General features: G+C 40.2%; 3 gene segments (V, D, J or C); all 3 read left to right on the plus strand.

Moving 5' to 3' along the window:
* Positions 1–530: 530 nt before the first annotated feature.
* Positions 531–11,460, plus strand: LOC122705791. The segment is given in 2 exon segments: positions 531–625; positions 11,114–11,460. Coding segments are annotated over 2 exon segments (393 nt in total).
* The window catches only part of LOC122704631, a 284,386-nt gene continuing 266,142 nt past the window's right edge, over positions 768–19,011 (plus strand). Inside the window, exon 1 of the V gene segment in view lies at positions 768–870.
* LOC122704652 lies at positions 15,733–16,332 on the plus strand. The segment is given in 2 exon segments: positions 15,733–15,830; positions 16,017–16,332. Coding segments are annotated over 2 exon segments (327 nt in total).

Genomic DNA, 19,011 nt, shown 5'->3' on the forward strand with positions numbered 1-19,011 from the left:
AGAGCCCCTTGGACTGCAAGGAGATCAAACCAGTCAGTCCTAAAAGAAATCAGTTCTGAATATTCACTGGAAGGACTGATGTTGAAGTTGAAGCTCCAATACTTTGGCCACCTGATGGGAAGAGCCAGCTCATTTGAAAAGACCCTGATGCTGGGAAAGATTGAAGGCAGGAGGAGAAGGGGACGACAGAAGATGAAATGATTGGATGGCATCACTGACTCAATGGACATGGGTTTGAGCAAGCTCCAGGAGCTGGTGTTGGACAGGGAAGCCTGGCCTGCTGCTGTCCATGGGGTCACAAAGAGTTGGACACCACTGAACTACTGAACTGAACTGAGGTCAGATATGACTGTGGTGTAATTTTTAACATCACCACCAGAGGGCGGGGCTTCCTTCATATGCGATTCCTTTTTGTATTCAGGGGCTGGTTTGACTGGCCTACTCTGTAGCCACAAGACAGATGACTGCTGCTGTGCAGAAAGGGGTCCCCATATTCTGAGTGAGGAGCTTCTGTAACATCCAACTGAAGACTACCTTTGATAGATTTGATGTTTCTAGGGAACAAGGACTGTCGCCAGAATGTTTTCTGCCCCTCACTCAGTTCTGGTCATCTTCTTAATACTTGGTAAGTAGCATTTTATCCTAAAATGATTTCTCATTTTCCTATGATAACAGGTAAGTTTTATTTTTCTTCTCTGGCTGAAAACTCTCCTCCTGTACATTTCTACTATAACAAAGTGATTCTCTTGTAGGAGGGACCAATGGTGACTCAGTGAACCAGACAGAAGGCCCAGTGACTGTCTCAGAGGGGGCTCTCATGACCCTGAACTGCACTTACCAGACCACGTATTCAGATCCCTATCTTTTTTGGTACATCCAGCGTCTCAACAAAGCTCCTCAACTCCTCTTGAAGGGCTCAATGACAAACCAGAGGCCCGAGCATGAAGGCTTTCAGGCCACTCTTGTGAAGAGGGACAGGTCCTTCCACCTGCAGAAACAGGCAGTGCAAACATCAGACTCGGCTGTGTACTACTGTGCTCTGAGGGACACAGTGATGGAGGGCTGCAGGGGGAGCTGAGCACAAACCCAAGGCGAGCAGGAGGCTGACGTCAGGAAGACGTATATTCTCTCCTTGACCAGAGTTTAGTTTACATTTAGAGTTTTTCAGGGAAACCAATCAAGCTCAGGTCTAATCCTAGAAACTCAAGAGGTTGGGAATTGCTCTACAGGGATAATAGGGTGGATGTCAGTCTTAAAGAAGACCAAAGCTCAGTCCCCAGAAGCACCCCTGTTCAGCCAGAAAGATTCCTCTCTTCTCTACGCTGACCTTAAAATAAAATCTATTTTTCTCATAATGTAAGATGGATATTAGATGCCACAGAATTAAGAATTCACTTAGAGAAAAGAAAGAGATGATTAAAAGCACATCACCTGAAGCATAATCATAAACCAACACAGAAGTACCAGGCAAATCACACAGCAGTCTGCATGTGGCTGAGATGTAACGCTATTGAGGTGCTGTTTGCAGTGAAAGCCTTTGAACTGGAGATGCTGCAGCCGTGGGATGAAAAAGCGTCTGTGACTTTTGAGTAGCCATGTTTCTTTTATTACTTATTTGTTTGTTTTATTTTTGGTTCGGCTGGGTCTTTGTTACTGACATTGGGCTCTCTCCAGTTGCAGCGGGTGGAGGTTGCTCCTCACTGCGGTGCACGGGCTTCTCACCGCGGCGGCTCCTCTTGGTGCGGAGCGCGGGCTCCCGCTGCACGGGCTTCAGCAGCGGCGGCACACGGGTCAGAAGCAGCGGCACGCAGCCTCTAGGGCTGCATTTCTGATGTAAGGAAATAAGGATGCTTGGTCTGGTGAGCTTGTACTCATTTTGGCTATAAGGTGGATATTTAAAAGCAAGATTATTTTAGCACACATTATTGATTCCTGTTAGACACATACAGCTGGACAAATTTTGTCCACCAGGAAGCTTGCTGTGATTGCATTAAACAGACAAGGAACTTTATCCATTGCAAATTTCCATAGAAACCCATGGCTTGGAGTGTAGGAAGAAAAGTTATGACGATTGAGAGTAAACAGTTTTATCTTCCGGTATGAAAGAAAAACTTGCGAGCTTATTTCACTGTAGATTTGGGCTGCAGATCCCTCCCCCCCAAAAAGAGCTATACAAAAATGTATGCCTATTTGTTCTCAGAGGTCACTATAATCATAATAAATTGTTTTTGTCACAAAACGTATGCCTATCCTAGATGCATTGACTGAATATGCATGCAGCCCTGATGTAATTGTTGTTAATTTAATTACAACATGGCAACCCGCTCCAATATTCTTGCCTGGAGAATGCCATGGACAGAGGAGCCTGGTGGGTTACAGTCCATGGAGTCACAAAGAGTCAGATATGACCAAGTCTAAATAGGCAGCTTACAATCACCAGCCACATCAACAAGCCATGACATGACGCAGGCAAACTGATATCAGCCAGTTACATCTCCTGTTCTGATGCAGAAGCGTCTCACAGTTCAGTCACTGTGCATGTGCCCTCAGGCACGGCTCAGGCATCTACTCAGAGGAAGAACTTCCCACATGGGGCTCCCTGGCCTGCTCAGAGCTGTCATAGCCTCTGTCTGCCTTGGTAAGGCTGGTAAGGATGACCGCCAGCAGACTCAGCTCTGCTCAGCTCCCGTGTGTAGAGGTAGGGCAGGTGATTATTGTCTGTTGGGGTTTAGGAGAGTTGGTTAACTGGCAGAGGAATTAGAACTCTTAATCCTCTGTTTGTTCCTTGAAGTCCTCTGAGTTCCACCAGGAGAATCAGCCTCTTCCTCTGTCTCTCTCTCTCTCCATATAATATATATATATATATATATATATATATATATATATATTTTTTTTTTCTTCTCTCTAGGATCCATCATGGCCCAGAAAGTAACACAAAACCAGTCAGAAATTCCTGTGCTGGAGAAGGAGGATGTAACCTTGAACTGTGCATATGAAGCTAATAGTTATACTTATTATTTATTCTGGTACAAGCAACCACCAAGTGGGGAAATGATTTTCCTTATTCATCAGGAGTCTTTCAATGAGTTGAATACAACAAAAGGTCAGTATTTTTTGAACTTCCAGAAAGCAACGAGTTCCATCAGCCTCACCATCACAGACCTACAGCTCGAGGACTCAGCGGTGTATTTCTGTGCTCTGAGAGACCACAGTGATGCTGGTGCCTGAGGGAGCCCCACAGAAACCTCAGATGTCAACATGTGGAGTCCCCCAGCTATGAATACCTTTGTGAGATTCTCAGTAAGGACAGGAAAAGGTAGGGGGTTTCAAAGTGAAAACCTCACTGTAAGGAAAATGCTATCTCTTTGGCTCAGAGAGCATATCTCAAAGTGTTATTCATCAAAAACACCTTTATCTTCAATTCTTTATCTTGCAGAAGATCATTTGCCAAATTAAAAAAAAAAACTTAAATGGTGATTTTATTAAAGTATGAAATTTGGCTTTAAAAAATTTAATAGTATTTGACTAAATCTGCATCTGAGTTGTCAGAGTTGTAGGTTCATTGCACAAATATTTATGCATTGCTAAGTCTGGCCATCATTGTGGATCTGAAATATCTCTGAAAGGACACGTCTTGGAGCCTCCCTGTGCCCTGCCTCACCTGTGCCGTGAATGACTTGGAATGATGTGCATAGAGTAACTGTTACCACAAACCTTCACCCCAAGGGGAAACGAAACCCTACAGTTAGCTCAGAACTAACCTCATCACCTGGTCACATTCTTGATATGTGATTATAGAGTTATGTATATTTAAGGTAGAAAATAGAATATGCAGAGAAGGAATGCTAAAAACAAAATAACTCACCAATTTTACTAGTCACAAAGAACTCTATTAGAGATTCATACCTTATAGGATATTTCTATTCTGTGTTTTTACCTGATAGTATATTGTGAAATAACTATTTCACAACAATATTTACAGGCCAACATCACACATTCTAATGGTGATATTCCAATGTGCGATTTTATCATACTTTTGGGCTAATTCCATTTTACTAGCTTTCTAGATTGTTTTACTGACTGTAGTAAACAATACTGGAATAAACACAAAGGTATTTGGTGATTTTCTTGATGACTCCTAGGCGTTTAATAGGAGTTTACCATTAAATCTTTCTGATGTGGCTCCCTGCTCATTTCTGTGACCCTGGAGTTTAGAGCATTTTCACTCTGCAATTACTAAACAGTCATATTTTCCTTGTTTCACAAAACTCTTTTATACAAAGGCTTTGCTTTATACTTTAGTCCCAATTAACTCCAGATGGCTTCAATTTTGGATGATTCCGCACCACATCTGTGCAGAGTAGCTGTCATATAACATCTAAAAGAGTTAAGTCTCTGCACTATTCTTGGTGACATCAGGTGGGAATAAACCTAGTGGGTTTGCTTTAATCTGGAATTCCAAAAAGGAAGATACTACTCTTCCTTGTGTAAGGATGTTCTATCCCTATTGTACAAATAACAATGATCCCAATAAAGAGCAACTTTCCAGAAAAGAAAGTATAAGTGTGTGTGTGCATGACACGCAAGTGTGTGAAGGAGAGAGAGATATGAGAGAGACAATAGACTTACATAGCCAAGTCATCAAATAATTAGTTAAAAGAGTTGAATTTTGTAAAACATTGGAAAGAAGGAAGTAAAGTCACCTAGAGACCAACTTTTAATGAAGAAAATAGATGTAAGCAGTTTCAAGGAATAAATCAAACATGTGAAAGAAGAAAAATGTATCCTAGAATTGACTCTTTGCAATCCCATAGACTGTAGCCCGCCAGGCTCCTCTGTCCATGGGATTTCCCAGTAAGAATGCTGGAGTGGGTTGCCATTTCCTTCTCCAGGGGATCTTCCCGACCCAGGGATTGAACTCGCATCTCCTGCATTGGCAGTCAGATTCTTTACCACAGTAAAGTGAGAGAAGTTGTCATTGCAACCTATTGTGAGCCTCAAAATCCTCCAGATTCCAGGGGAATATTTCAATCCTTTCAATCTCCTCTAACTTGAGGAAGATTGAAAAAAACACACACTACCACAGCTTCACTTTTTTCTCTTTTGTTTTTAATATTTTTAAAATTTATTTGGCTGTGCCAGCTCTCATTTGCAGCACATGGGATCTAATTCTCTGTCTGGGGTCAAACCCAGGTCCCTAGCATTGGGAGTTCAGCGCCTTAGCCACTGCACCATCTGTGAAGTCCCTATTTATTCTAACTCTTTAGTGAATTATCAATTTCCTCATGTATCCTCATTGTGCAGAATAGGCTAAGGAAAGTTAAAAAGTGGGCTTTATATAAGTTTTGCAAGTGTTTTCAACCATGTATTGTGGTCTCTCTCCATGAGTTCTCATGTACTGCAGGCTGTCTTCAAAGTCCAAGTCAAAAGGGATATTGCAATTAATATACTTTTATGTATCTACATCTATATCTATAATTATGTATTGTATTTTTCAGTAGCTCAGTCATGTCCGACTCTTTGTGACCCAATGGACTGCAGAACATCAGGCTTCCCTGTCCTTCGCTATCTCTCAGAGCTTGCTCAAACTCATGTCCATTGAGTCAGTGATGCCATCCAACTATCATCCTCTGTCATCCCCTTCTCCTCCTTCAATCTTTCCCAGCATCAGGGTCTTTTCCAATGAGTCGGTTCTTCGCATCAAGTGGCCAAAGGATTGGAGCTTCAGCTTCAGCATCAATCCTTCCAGTGAATATCCAGGACTGATTTCCTTCAGGATTGACTGGTTTGATCTCCTTGCAGTGCAAGGGACTCTCAAGAGTCTTCTCCAACATCACACTTCAAAAGCATCAGTCCTTCGGCACTAAGCCTTCTTTATGGTCCAACTCTCACATCCACACATGACTACTGGAAAAATCATAGCTTTGACTATATGAACCTTTGTTGGCAAAGTAATGTCTCTGTTATGACTATAACTGTGAGCTCTGTAGGGTCAGGAAACATGAATGCATTGTACATTACCCAGTACATAGCACATAGTGGTTGCATATTAAATATTGGTTGACTGAAGAAGAATAATTAATTCATAAAATCAACAGATATAGAGCTTCTACCCTTTGGATGCTGTTAGGTAATTGTGGATCTATTTTTTCTTGTAGTTCATTTCTCATCACCATAAGAATAGTTCTGTTTATATGTGTCATAAATTCCCTTTCTGTTTGAACAGATTTTCTTCATATGGTACTATTTTCAGGCTTGCAATTAAATTAAATGGTCTCCCTCCTGTTGGCATAGACAGAGCCATCTTAATCACTCGTGTGAGTCTATAGTAAGATATATCAACTTGTTCTCTTGTAAACTTGGAAGTCCCTCTTATCAGTGATTCTTCTAAGTTTCAGCCAATGTTAATGTACCCCTGTATTATCTCTTTCTTGCTTTCTTTTCTAGACTTTTTAATCTTTGAATTTTAGCCTCAAATATTTACTTGCTGTGGCTAAAGATACGGATCCTATTAAGCTAAGGATGGTAGTGGGCAAGGAGGGAGCAGTGGTCCAGACTGAAAGAAAGTCACAGTTACCTTAGTTCTCTTTGAGTCCCAATACTTTTCCTTTCCATCCTAATTTCTAGGGTTCAAAGGAAATGACCTTTGTATAACAGGTAGTCTCCATACACTAGATTTTGCCCATGAGTACAACTGGATGGTGTCAAACTATCTGTTTCTATTTATCTTTACCATTGCCATGACTTGTGCTGCTTCTTTGTATGTTTTTTCTTTCAAATCTAAAGACCTGGTTTAGGGATAAATACTCTTACCATTGGGAGTCCTAGCCTAAGACAAGAAAAGTGCTTTGTCTGTTTTTCTAGTTTCTGTTTTCAAGGGCTGACTTATTTTGATCAAGAACAATTTTAAGCTCCTGGATTCACAACCCTTAAGAAAATTTTTAGAAAGTGTTATCCTCAATTATAATATTTGTATTTTAAAAATTGGTATCTAAAAGACTCTGCCACTGGGACAGTAGAAAGAAGAATGACTACATCCTTGGAGAAATTAGCTGTTTGACCTTGGAATGCTGACTGTGAAAAAAGGTCAATGGAAGCCTGTAATTTTAGCAAAAAGTAATAACAGAAAGAGGGAATTTTCATTCTTGGGACAATTTGTAAAGAATATTCTCTTCTTCAAGAAGCACATGCTCAATTATAGGAAAGAAGTATTAGAAAAGGAAGGAGATTCTGACGTTTAGCTCAGTTTGATGACTTAAAGATTGATAGGCATTTTTGTCAGAGAACTTTAAAGAAATGTGAATGTTAGAAATATCAGTTATCTTTAATCATAAGACAGATGTAACCATTTTCTGAATCTTTACTAGAAAGCATTGTCCTGTAATACATGATAGAGGATTTCAGAGGTGATGAATTGAGAAGGACTTGGCTTTTTACTACAGTTTTAACTTTACTCTTTAGGTAGAGAAATTACACTAAGTGTAAAAAGGGAAAGCCACAGGCTCAAAGAATGAATTTTTTTTCACTCCCCTATGAGAAGTCTTCAATCCACACTTTGGTCATGTTGCTTTGAACTAGTTACTTGATAACAGCCAATAGGTAAAGCCTGAAACAAAGATGATGACACAGCCCTTTAAATATATTAAAATATATATACATTATAAAAGTTAGCTCAAAATGGATCATGGACTTAAATGTAAAATATAAAACTATGCAACTCTAAAAAAACATAAGAGAAAATCTCAGGCTTGCAGCTAAGTAAATCTTAGATTTGACACTGAAAGCATGATACACTCACACACACATTCACACACCAAACTGAATCAAAATTAAAAACCTTTACTCTGTAAAAGACCCTGCTAAAATATGAAATGATAAGTTACAGAACTGGAGGTGAAAGTGAAAGGTGCTCAGTCGTGTCCAACTCTTTGCGACCCCTTGGTCTATACAGTCCATGGAATTCTCCAGGCCAGAATACTGAAATGGGTAGCCTTTCCCTTCTCCAGTGGATCTTCCCAACCCAGGGATCGAACCTAGGTCTCCTGCATTGCAGGTGGATTCTTTACCAACTGAGCTATGAGGGAAGAAAACGAGCATCGGATTCAAACAGGTGTTTCACCAAAGAGGGGATATACAGATTGCAAATTAGCACCTGAAAAGATGTTCAACAATATTAGCCATCAGACAAATGCAAATTAAAGCCAAAATGAAATATCACTACACAAATCTCAGTGGGGCTAAAATAAAAAATAGTGATAACACTAAATTCTGGCAAACATGTGGGAAAAACTCAATCACTCACAAATTGCTGATGAAGATATAAAATGATATGGGCATTCTGGAAAATAGCTTGGCAGTTTCTCATAAAACTAAACATGCAATCACACATTTGGACACTTATTCTAAATAAATAAAAGATTTTATTCACATAAAAACTTGTACCTGAATATTCATAACAGCTTTATTCACGGCAGCCGAAGCATGGAAACAACTGTGTCCCTCAGTGGGTTACTGGTTAAGCAAACTGTGAAACATCTACGCCATGGAATACTCTTCAGAAATGAAAAAGACCAACAAGTTGGATACATACAGTAACTTGGATAGATCTCATGTTTTTACTACTTATGCTAAGTGAAAAAAATCTCATTGGCTACTTCTATATAATTCCATTTCTAGGTCATTGTTGTTGTTTAGTCAATAAGTCAGGCCTGAGTCTGCAATCCCATGGACTCCCACCAGGCTCCTCTCTCCATGAGATTTCCCAGACAAGAACACTGGAGTGGGTTGCCATTTCCTTCTCCAGAGGCTCTTCCTGACCCAAGGACTAAACCTGCATTTCCTGCAGGCAGATTCTTTTACCATTGAGCCACCAGGGAAGCCCCTCTATGACATTACTAAGCAACAAAATTGTACGGATGAAGAACAGATGAGTGATTGTCTGGGGTTAATGATTAGGGAAGGGGGTCAGTGTGGCTACAAAGGTGTGCATAGCCTAGGGAAAACTTGTTATGATGAAGCAGTTGTGCATCTTGATTGTGGTGATGAACCTATACATGTGATATACATGAATACATGAATCTGTACATGTGTAAAACTGAATATAGCTACACACACACACACACACACACATGTATCTGCATGCAAAACTGAGGAAATCTAAAAACTGAAACCTGTGGATTTTACTAATGTTAATTTCCTGATTTAAATACCATGGAGGAGACCAGGTAAAGAGTACACAGCCTCCTTGTACATTTTTGGAAACTTTCATGACTCTATAGTGATTTAAAATTAAAAATATTTTTTAAATGACATGCAATTTTCATAAAGTTCACAACTGTAAATCATCTCTTGAGCTTAATTACACATCACTCATCCAGCTCCCGGATTCATTTAGTGTCTGTTCTATAAAGAGCTCCTGCATTTATCTCGCAGTTATCTTTCTCATCTTCTTTCTGAGATACACATTCAGAAACAAAGAAAAGCTGCCTTCTAACTATGATTGTAAGAGAGCTTGCTAAGTCTGGGTAAAATGAATTATATGAAAGGATGCTAAAATTGATATAAGTTAGTTCAAGGACTTTTAAATCACTGAGAAATTACCAAATTTTCAAATAAAAAGTCCAAGAACAACAAACTCCAAACACTGTTAGTGTAAGAACTTCTGTGCTGCTTATTCTTTCTTGTCACTGAGTGGGTAAATGATAAAGTGACATCAAAACAGTGCAGCTGAGAGCTGATGCTCTTTTTCCACATGCTAATGGGGTTGGGGCAGAGTGTGCTGTTCAGACAAGTCTTAAGAGAGCTCCTATAAATGGTGGTCAACTCCACAGCATAGACACACGTTCAATGACAAAATCCAATGGGGTGTCATAGAACCAAGCAAATTAAGCAAGGCTAGTTTTGCTATACTTATCTTCTGCTACCCACTCTGCCCTGTGGCTTTCTGACCTGTCTGATGTCTACATTGGAGAGCTCTTCTTTCCCTCTGCCATGATCGCCCATTCTGTCCTCCCAAGATCTATCAAGTTCTTGACCCTGAGTTTTAGTTATGCTTGGTCCCTGAAGCCAGACATAAAATTATTTGAAGAAATGGATTTCTTAACTTACATTCCCAATTCTCTGTCAAAGAGGTTTCCAGACAGATGCACATCTATTCTATCCCTCTGCTTCTCTCGGCACTCTGGTCTTTTTAAGGTCTCCCCTGCTGAGACTCTTGTGTACCGTAGAGGGAAACACAGTTCATTACACCAATACCGCTGCTACTAAGCCCCTTCATTCGCATCTGACTCTGTGCGACCCCATGGACTGTAGCCTGCCAAGCTCCTCTGTCCATGGGATTCTCCAGGCAAGAATACTGGAGTGGACGGCCATGTCCTCCTCCAGCGCACCTTCCCCACCCAGGGATTGAACCCACGTCTCTTACATCTCTTGCACTGGCAGATGGGCTCTTTACCAGTAGTGCCACCTAAGAAGCCCCATTACACTGATGCTTGGGCTCAACTCCCATAACCCTTGGTAGCAGTTTAGCTTTAAAGTACATCCAAGGAACAAATACATGATTAAAATCGCAGGCAGAAAAGGCTTTTCTGATTACTGCTTTAGACCTCCTATGTACTGTGCCCACCAACATAAAAGATGTCCTTCCCTCAATATTTGTCTTTGTAGGTGGCATAGTTGTCCAGTGAGATGTTTGTGTTTGTAATTCCATTCCTTTCATTTTCCCAGTGTCTTAAAAGTCAAAATCATGAAGCTACTTGAGGATTTGCTCGTGACTGGCTGAGAGGCTCAGCCAGTCGAAAGGCTCTCTTGTGCATTAGAGAAGAACTAAGACACAGGAGCAGCCCCTCAAGGGAGAAGATTTGGAATCATTAAAATTGCATCAAGAGTGAGGTGGCAGGATGGAGAACATGCTGGAATGTGCATTCATGGTCTTGTGGCTTCGGCTTGGATGTAAGTTGCCGATTAAGAGGTGAGAACTTATGGGCACATTTTTCCAAAGACGGGGAGGAGAGAGAGGAGTCTAGACACTGCTCATCCCAGGCTTTGTGTTGGGATTTTAAGCACTGCTGAACTGAAAGCTTTGTGTTGTTTCTGACTTTGTTCTCCTGAACAGGGCTGCATGGAGAAGACCGAGTGGAGCAGAGTCCTCAGACCCTGAGAACCCAGGAGGGGGGCAGTCTCAGTCTCAACTGCAGCCACACCGTCAGGGGTTTCAGAGGGCTACAGTGGTATAGACAAGACCCTGGGAAGGGCCCTGAACTCCTCTTCCTTCTTTACTCAGCTGGGGATGAAAAGCAGAGAGAAAGACTGAGAGCCACCTTGTTAAAGAAGGGAAGTTCTCTGCACATCGAAGCCCCCAAACCCGAAGACTCAGCCACTTACCTCTGCGCTGTGCAGACACAGTGCTCCCCAGGCACCTGCAGACCGTACCCAAACCCTGAGGCTGCAGCTCTAGAGTAAGGGTGTCTTTGCTGTTTTCCTTCCTCCTGGGCACCAGGCCTCTTCCCAAGTGGTCCTATGGAGAAGGAACTCTTGTGACGTATCAAAATAATACTCTCATTTACAAAATCAAATAGCACTCTCTTTTTCTTCTCACTCTTCCACATAGTCTATTTTTGCCTCCCCAGAGGAACCACTTTTTATTCTCAGGTGATGACACTGACATTTATCTCCATATTCAAAATGCTTCTTGGCTTTCTTTTCTCTCTCTCTCTCTGTAACTGAGGTACAACACATATAATAAAGTGTACAAAACAGAAGCTTAGAACTCAAAGAAATTTTACACTTGTTAATATCTACATGCATAGTGTATATTATCTCTGGCTTTTTTCACTCAATAATATCTTTGCAATTCACTGGTGTCACTTTGTGTATGTCTTGTTTGTTCTTTTTTTAATTGATGCGTAGAGTTCCTCTACAAGAATATCTAACTAATTATCCATCCTCCCAGAAGTAGATATTTGGGTTGTTTGGATTGATTACAGTCTTGTGCTATTGTGAAAAAAGTTGTGTGTGAGGGAAAAAAACAGATTTTTTTCCTTCTTGTGTAGGGAAAAACCCAGTTCTGCCCTATTATGTCCTTCTTTCCTATGAGTCTCCTTTACTACTCGCACAAAACATTTCTGGTCAACAAATGTGTTTTTTCCCATAGTAAGCAATCCCACCTGAGTATCCTATCATTCTAGTCAGTTCTGACATTTTCTACCTGAAAAAGGCATGCCAGTCACAAGCCCAAGTGATCAACTATGCTTCTGAACAAAAGACTGTAGATAGAAGATTCCCAAAACAAGATAAAACAAAACAAAATCTTGGGCTCAAGTAATTCCCTAGAGTGACTCACAGAACTAGGAGAAATATTTCACTTATTTTTACCTGTTTATTATAAAAGGCTATGATAAAGGATACAGATGAATATCCAGATGGAAGAGACGTGTAGGGTCAGGTTTGTGAGAGGAACTGTAGAGCTTCCATGTCCTTTCCAGGGACCACTTGCCTAGCACCTCTGTGTGTTCACCAACAGAAAGTTCTTCAGTAGGTCTGGGGTCTGGGCAGCGGTCCTACGAGGTGACTCCCCAGCCCACTTGGCGTTCTGCATTTTCATTTTAACTGCACCCCACAAATCATATAGCAAGTTCTACTTAACTGGCTAAGATCACCTATAAAATGTTGAATAGAATTCTTCTTATTCTCAAACTCAGAGGTAAAGCATTCAATATTTCACTGTGATTATTAATTATAGTGTTTTTGATAAATATTCTTTATTTATTTAAATTGATTTTTAAATGTGAAACCAACGTTCATTTCTAGAGTTGTGCCCTTAGGAATGTTGTTTTGTCCTTTTTACATAATGAAACATTGATTTGCTATTATTTTATTGAGCACTTTCCCCCCATTTTCCTGAATGATACTAGTATTCAACTTTTTCTTTTCCATATTAATGTCAGATTTTGGTATCAAGATTGTAATGGTTCATTAGGTAACTTGCAATTCATGGCTTCTTTTCTACCTGTAGAAGAATTTGTGTAGGGTTTTTAATGATTTAGAAACAATTTTCAGAAAGTTTACTATAGTGAGGCCATGTAAGCATAGCCTTATGGGAGAAACTTAATAATCCTGAAATTATGGATTCAGTTAGTTTAACAGATAAAGGTTCTTTATATATTTAGTTTTCCCTTACGATGGTTGACAAATTGTGTTTTTTTTTCTGCCCATGTTTTATTATTTGCTACCTTTACTTTCTTTTATTTTAACTTGCTACTTTTTCCAGTTCTTTGAGTTGCAACTTTGCCTATTAATTCTCAACATTTCTTTTTTCCTGACAAATATAATTCAAATTCATAAATTTGTCTCTAATTACAAATATTCCTTGACTTACAATGGTGTTATGTGCCAAAAAACTTATCATAAGCTGATAATATCTTTAGTCAAAAGTTCATTTAATATACCTGAACTCTGAACATCATAGCTCATCCTAGCCTACCTTAAACATGTTCAGAACACTTATATTAGCCAACAGTTGGGCAAAATTATTATTATTACCTCCAGGACCTAATATCACTGGTCCTCTGATCACCTCTAGGAAAGGTGAGTTTGAGGTTCATGCCTAAGGAGAGTTTCCTACTTCCTTCTGAATCCAGAATAGCAAGCTCAGAATTCCAACAAGGATGAGGTGGAAAGATAGGACACACCTCAAACTGGCCAAGAGTTGATTTACTTTTCAGGCATCTGGGCTGAAATAGAAAGAAGAGGCAGCCCATCCCAGGGCACTAAATTAGCCCTCTATAGAACTGCATTTATCACAGGTGGCAAAGACTTCAAAATGCAGGAGCTGTAAGCAGAAGAATTGAGCTCTGGCGTCCTGTGTTTAAGTTAGACTGAGAACTGATCTCCCGGGCTTCTCTGGGGGCTCAGATGGTACAGAGTCCGCCTGCAGCGCAGGAGACACTGGGTCAACCCCTGGGCCAAGAGGATCCCCTGGAGAAGGGACTGGCTGCTCACTCTAGTATGCTTGCTTGCAGAATTCCATGGACAGAGGAACCTGGCAGGATACTGTCCATGGGATCACAAACAGCAACTAGCATTTTCACTTTTTTTTCAATCTCCTACTCATAAATGGACTCTGAATGACAGAATCAGCCCTCCTCACTCCTCCTTTGTGGGTAGAAGAAGAGGGGGGTTTACAAAGAAGGAGAGAAGTGGAAGCCTCCTGATTCAAGGAGACAGACACAGTATTCTTATCCATAACTCCTGGTTTTGTTCAGTTTTGATCTTTTGGGTTTTTAGCTTTATAGTCTGCCCAATGTCTTCAGTGGAATAGATCCGAGAATTATCATGAGATTCTTGTTTCTGCCTGCTGTCTTTTTGTCATTCTCATCTTCAACATCAGAGTCTTTATTATCATTTATTGAACCACTACCATATGTCAGGTCCTTTGGTCAGCACTTTAGATACTCGTTCTGTAATCTAAAACCCACAAAATAATATTAATCTATCCTCAGGTAAGGAAACTGAGCCTTAAACGTGTTTAAAGATGAAGGGATTTCTGAGATAAATGCTGCAGGCAACATAAAATGAGAATTAAAAATTAAAAACTCCAGAGTTAAACAGTTCAAAAATTTTTTCTGCTACACAGCAGAAAGTAACATAATATTGTAAATCAGCTATACTCCAACAAGAATTAATTTAAAATGTAAATAACCAGTTTGAATAAGTCCAAAAAATCTTTGCAAGTCAGAAATAATCTACTTACTCTTTTGACAACTCGATAGTATATTATAATAGAGATCTATCCTAACATATTGAGTATTTGTATTGAAGGATATTTAAATATCCTTGCTACATACAATATGCAATTTTATAATGTATTTATAAGGTTATTTCTTTAAAAATTCTCAGACAAGTGGAATGTCTGGCCAATGACATGAAAATAGCACCTATGAATCTTCTTTAGCTTATACTTCAGTTATAGGATGTGAAAGTGGCCATTTCCTGATATATCACAAACATTGAATGTGAATATTATGATTAACTCTTTTTGCAATCTGATGGCTGAGAAAGGATAGAAAGGGATTTTCAAAAAAGTGTGAATTAAAGAAAAACAATTCTTAAGAACTGAAGTGGCAAGAGGAGGGAGCAGTTATAGGAATGTGAAGAGGTTCAGCTGCAGCTGTGCAGTAAAACTTACAATTTCTTCTTTTCTAACATAAGCATTTATGCTTACATTTCTCTCTAGGTACCTGTGTGTATGAGTTACTCAGTATTGTCTGAGTCTTTGCCACCCCATGGACTGTAGCCCACCAGGCTCCTCTCTCCATGGAATTTTCCAGGCAAGAATACTGGAGTGGGTTGTCATTCCCATCTCCAGGCGATCTTCCCCAACCAGGGATCGAACTTGGGTCTCCCGCATTGCAGGCAGATTCTTTGCTGTTTGAGCCATCAGAGAAGCCCCTCTAGGTGCATACTTAGCCACATTCTGCAAATCTGATGTTGTAAAATTTGTTTTCCCTAGGAGGAGGGGAAGAGATAAACATTTCTCTGGCAACGCTGGGCTTAGCCCTGAGATGATGGTGTTTCCATGGCAACCTCGCACTCCTGGCAGATGGGCTTCTGGCGCGTCCTCCTTCGTGCCTGTGTGACTTGCTCTGATTGGCTGGGCTGACTCTGTGTTTCCTGTAGAAAGTTTTGAACACAAGAGGCAGCAAAGCAGGTCTTTTATCCTGCGAGTCCTTGAATATTTTACGGACACAAGAATTCAGTTCTCCAGTGAGTCTAAAGGACAGAAGGAATGGACAAATTCCTGAGCCTACTCAACCTTTGGTTACAATTAAACTGTGAGTTAGAGGGATTTGGAAATGGGCAAAGGATGGGCGACTCCCAGATATTCCTCCCCAGGGAAGACAGAAAGTCAGGGAGTTGTACCTGCATGGTTTCTGGGAGTTCCTGTGGAGAGCGAAAAAGTAAACTTAAGTTAGTTTCCAAGAATAATCAGCCGCTATCTGTTTTCTCTTTCTGAACAGGGGTGAGCGGTAAGCAGGACGTGAGTCAGAGTCCTGAAGCTCTGAGCGTGAGAGAGGGAGACAGCGTGGATCTCAACTGCAGTTACCCCGACAGCGCTCTGTACTTCCTGCAGTGGTTTAGGCAGGATCCCGGGAAAGGGCTCACATCCCTACTGTCAATTCAGGCGAATCAGAAAGAGCAAACACGTGGAAGAATTACAGTCTCGTTGGATAAACCATCAGGACACAGTGCTTTACACATTGCGACTTCTCAGCACGGTGACTCGACCACCGACCTCTGAGCTGTGGGCCCCAGTGCGCAGAGGGAGCCTGTTCCCAGGACTCAGACTGCAGATGGGGCTCCAACCACGTCCTGGCTTGGTGCTGAGGAAACTTCTTCCATTAAGGGGTTTTCTGTATTGACTTTCCTTCCAGATAGAGGCAATTAGCAAGGGAGGGATGATTTGAGAGAATAGCACTGAATCATGTACATTACCACAGGTAAAACTGATGACCAGTGCAAGTTCCATGCATGAAGCAGGACACCCAGAGCCCACGCTCTGGAACAACCTGGAGGGATAGGGTGGCAGGGGAGGTGGGAGGGGTGCTCAGGATGGTGGGGACACAGGTGTATCTGTGGCCGATTCATGTTGCTGTAGGGCAAAAACCATCACAATATTGTAAAGTAATCATCCTCCAATTAAAATAAATTAATTAATTTTAAAAACTCTTTTAAAATGATCTAAAATTATATTGTGAATTCTTTGATTGTTAGATTTTCATCAACTTCAATTTAAATAATAGTTTTACAGTCTAAATGGGAAAAGAATTTGAAAACAAACAGATACATGTGTATGGATAACGGAATCACTTTGATGTACACCAGAAAATAACACAGCATTGTTAACCAGCTCTTCTCTAATACAAAAGAAAAAGTCAAAAAATAGTAGTTTTGTTGAGATTAAGCAACATTTCACACAATTCTCTCTTTTAAAGGAACACCTAAGTGTGCGTCTAGTATATTCACAACATGGCACAATCACTACCTCTATCTAGATTTGAAACCTTGTCATCACCCCGAAAGGAAACCACAGGCCTGTGACATAGTCACTCCCAGAGCTCCCCAGGCACACATCCTTGGGAGCCACCCACCTGCTTTCTGACCACGGGTTTGCTTATTCTATGCATTTCATGCAAATGGAATCTTACAATACATGGCATTTGGGCATTGTTTACTTTACTTAGCATAATACTTCGGAAGTTCATTCAACTCAGGACCACCTGCTAATGTTAGTTAGTGAAATGCTCTCAGTTGAGTTCAACTCTTTGCGACCCCATGGACTATACAGTGTGTGGAATTCTCCAGGCCAGAATACTGGAGTGGGTAGCCTTTCAATTCTCCAGGGGATCTTTCCAACCCAGGTTTCAAACCCGGGTCTCCCACATTGCAGGCGAATTCTTTACCAGCCGAGCCACAAGGGAAGCCCAAGAATACTGGGGAGCATATTCCTTCTCCAGTGGATCTTCCCTACCCAGGAATGGAACCAGGGTCTCCTGCATTGCAGGCAGATTCTTTACCAACTGAGCTATAACAGAAGCCTAGGACCAACTGGAGAAAGGCAAATGTTCATCCTTAGCCAATCACATGGGATGCCATACTGCTAATTAGCCTGCTGACATTGTCCCTGTTCTTTCCACTCCCCTCCACCTGTCTGTTTTGCTAGAACTTTGTCAGTTTTACTGATCCTCTTAAAGAACCAACTCTTTGTTTCATTGATTTTCTCTATTGTTTATCTCTTTTAATTTCATTGATTTCTCCTTTTATCTTTATTATTTTCTTATGCTTGTTTTGGATTAATTTATTTTTTCCTTGTCCAGATTCTTCAGATAGAAGCTTAGATAATCTATCTGAGATTTCATTCTTTTTTAATATTTGCATGTGGTGCTAAAATTTCACTCTAAATACTTCTTTGGCTGTGTCCCCCCAGTTTTGGTATGCTGTTATTTTCATTTTTATTCAACTCATGGGAAATTCAATGATTTCCCTTGAGACATTCTCTATGACCCATAGATGATTAAGAAGTGTGTTGTTTGGTTGCCAAATTTTGGGAATTTTCCTGTATCTTTCTGTTATTTATTTATGCTATTATTTCATTGTGGTTGGAGAACATACTCTTTATATTTCAGTTCTTTTACATTAGATTTGTTGAGTTTTTTTAGGTCCCAAGATTTGGACTTACCTGGTATATATTCCACGGACACTTGGCAAGAAGTATAGTCTCCTCTGGTTGGGTGGAGTGTTGTATACCTGATAATTAAATCCTACTGGTTAGTGGTGTTATTGAGTTCTTCTATATATCTGCTGATTTTCTGCCAAGTTATTCTACCAGTTGTTGAGAGAGGAATATTGAAGTATTTAACTATATTTCTAGATTTGTCTCTTCTTTTTAGCTTTAATTTTTGTTCCACTTATTTTTCAGCTCTGTTAGTTGGTACATATACATTTAGGATTACTATGTCTTCTCAGTAAATTATCCTCTTCATCAGTAGAGAATATTTCTCTGTCTCTCGTAATGTTCTTTGTTCAAGAGTCTGTCTACTTTATCCGATGTTAATATAGCCATTATACTTTCCTTTGATCAATGTTTGCATAATACATCTTTTTCCATCCTTTTACTTTCAGGGTGACTATGTCTTATTTGAAATTAATTTCTCTCAGACAGTCACAGTTGGGTCGTGTTTCTTAACCCACTTCTTGTCTGAGCTGTTTTGTCACTGGTGTGTTCAGGTCAACTTCTGTGTCTTAATTTCTGTGTGTAGATCGCTTGTTTTTAATGTCTTGATATTTTAGGGCTTAGCCTTCCATTTTATTTGATTTTTTTGTGTGTGTGCTTTTTTTTTGTCCCCTATGTTTTTCCTTATAACCTCCTGTGAATTAGTCAACATTTTCTAGGATTACACTTCAATTTATCTGCAGTGTTTAGTGTGTGTATGTGTGTGTCTGTTAGTTGCTCAG

The sequence above is a fragment of the Cervus elaphus genome, chromosome 12 (genome assembly GCF_910594005.1).
Source record: "Cervus elaphus chromosome 12, mCerEla1.1, whole genome shotgun sequence".
Taxonomy (NCBI): Eukaryota; Metazoa; Chordata; class Mammalia; order Artiodactyla; family Cervidae; genus Cervus; species Cervus elaphus.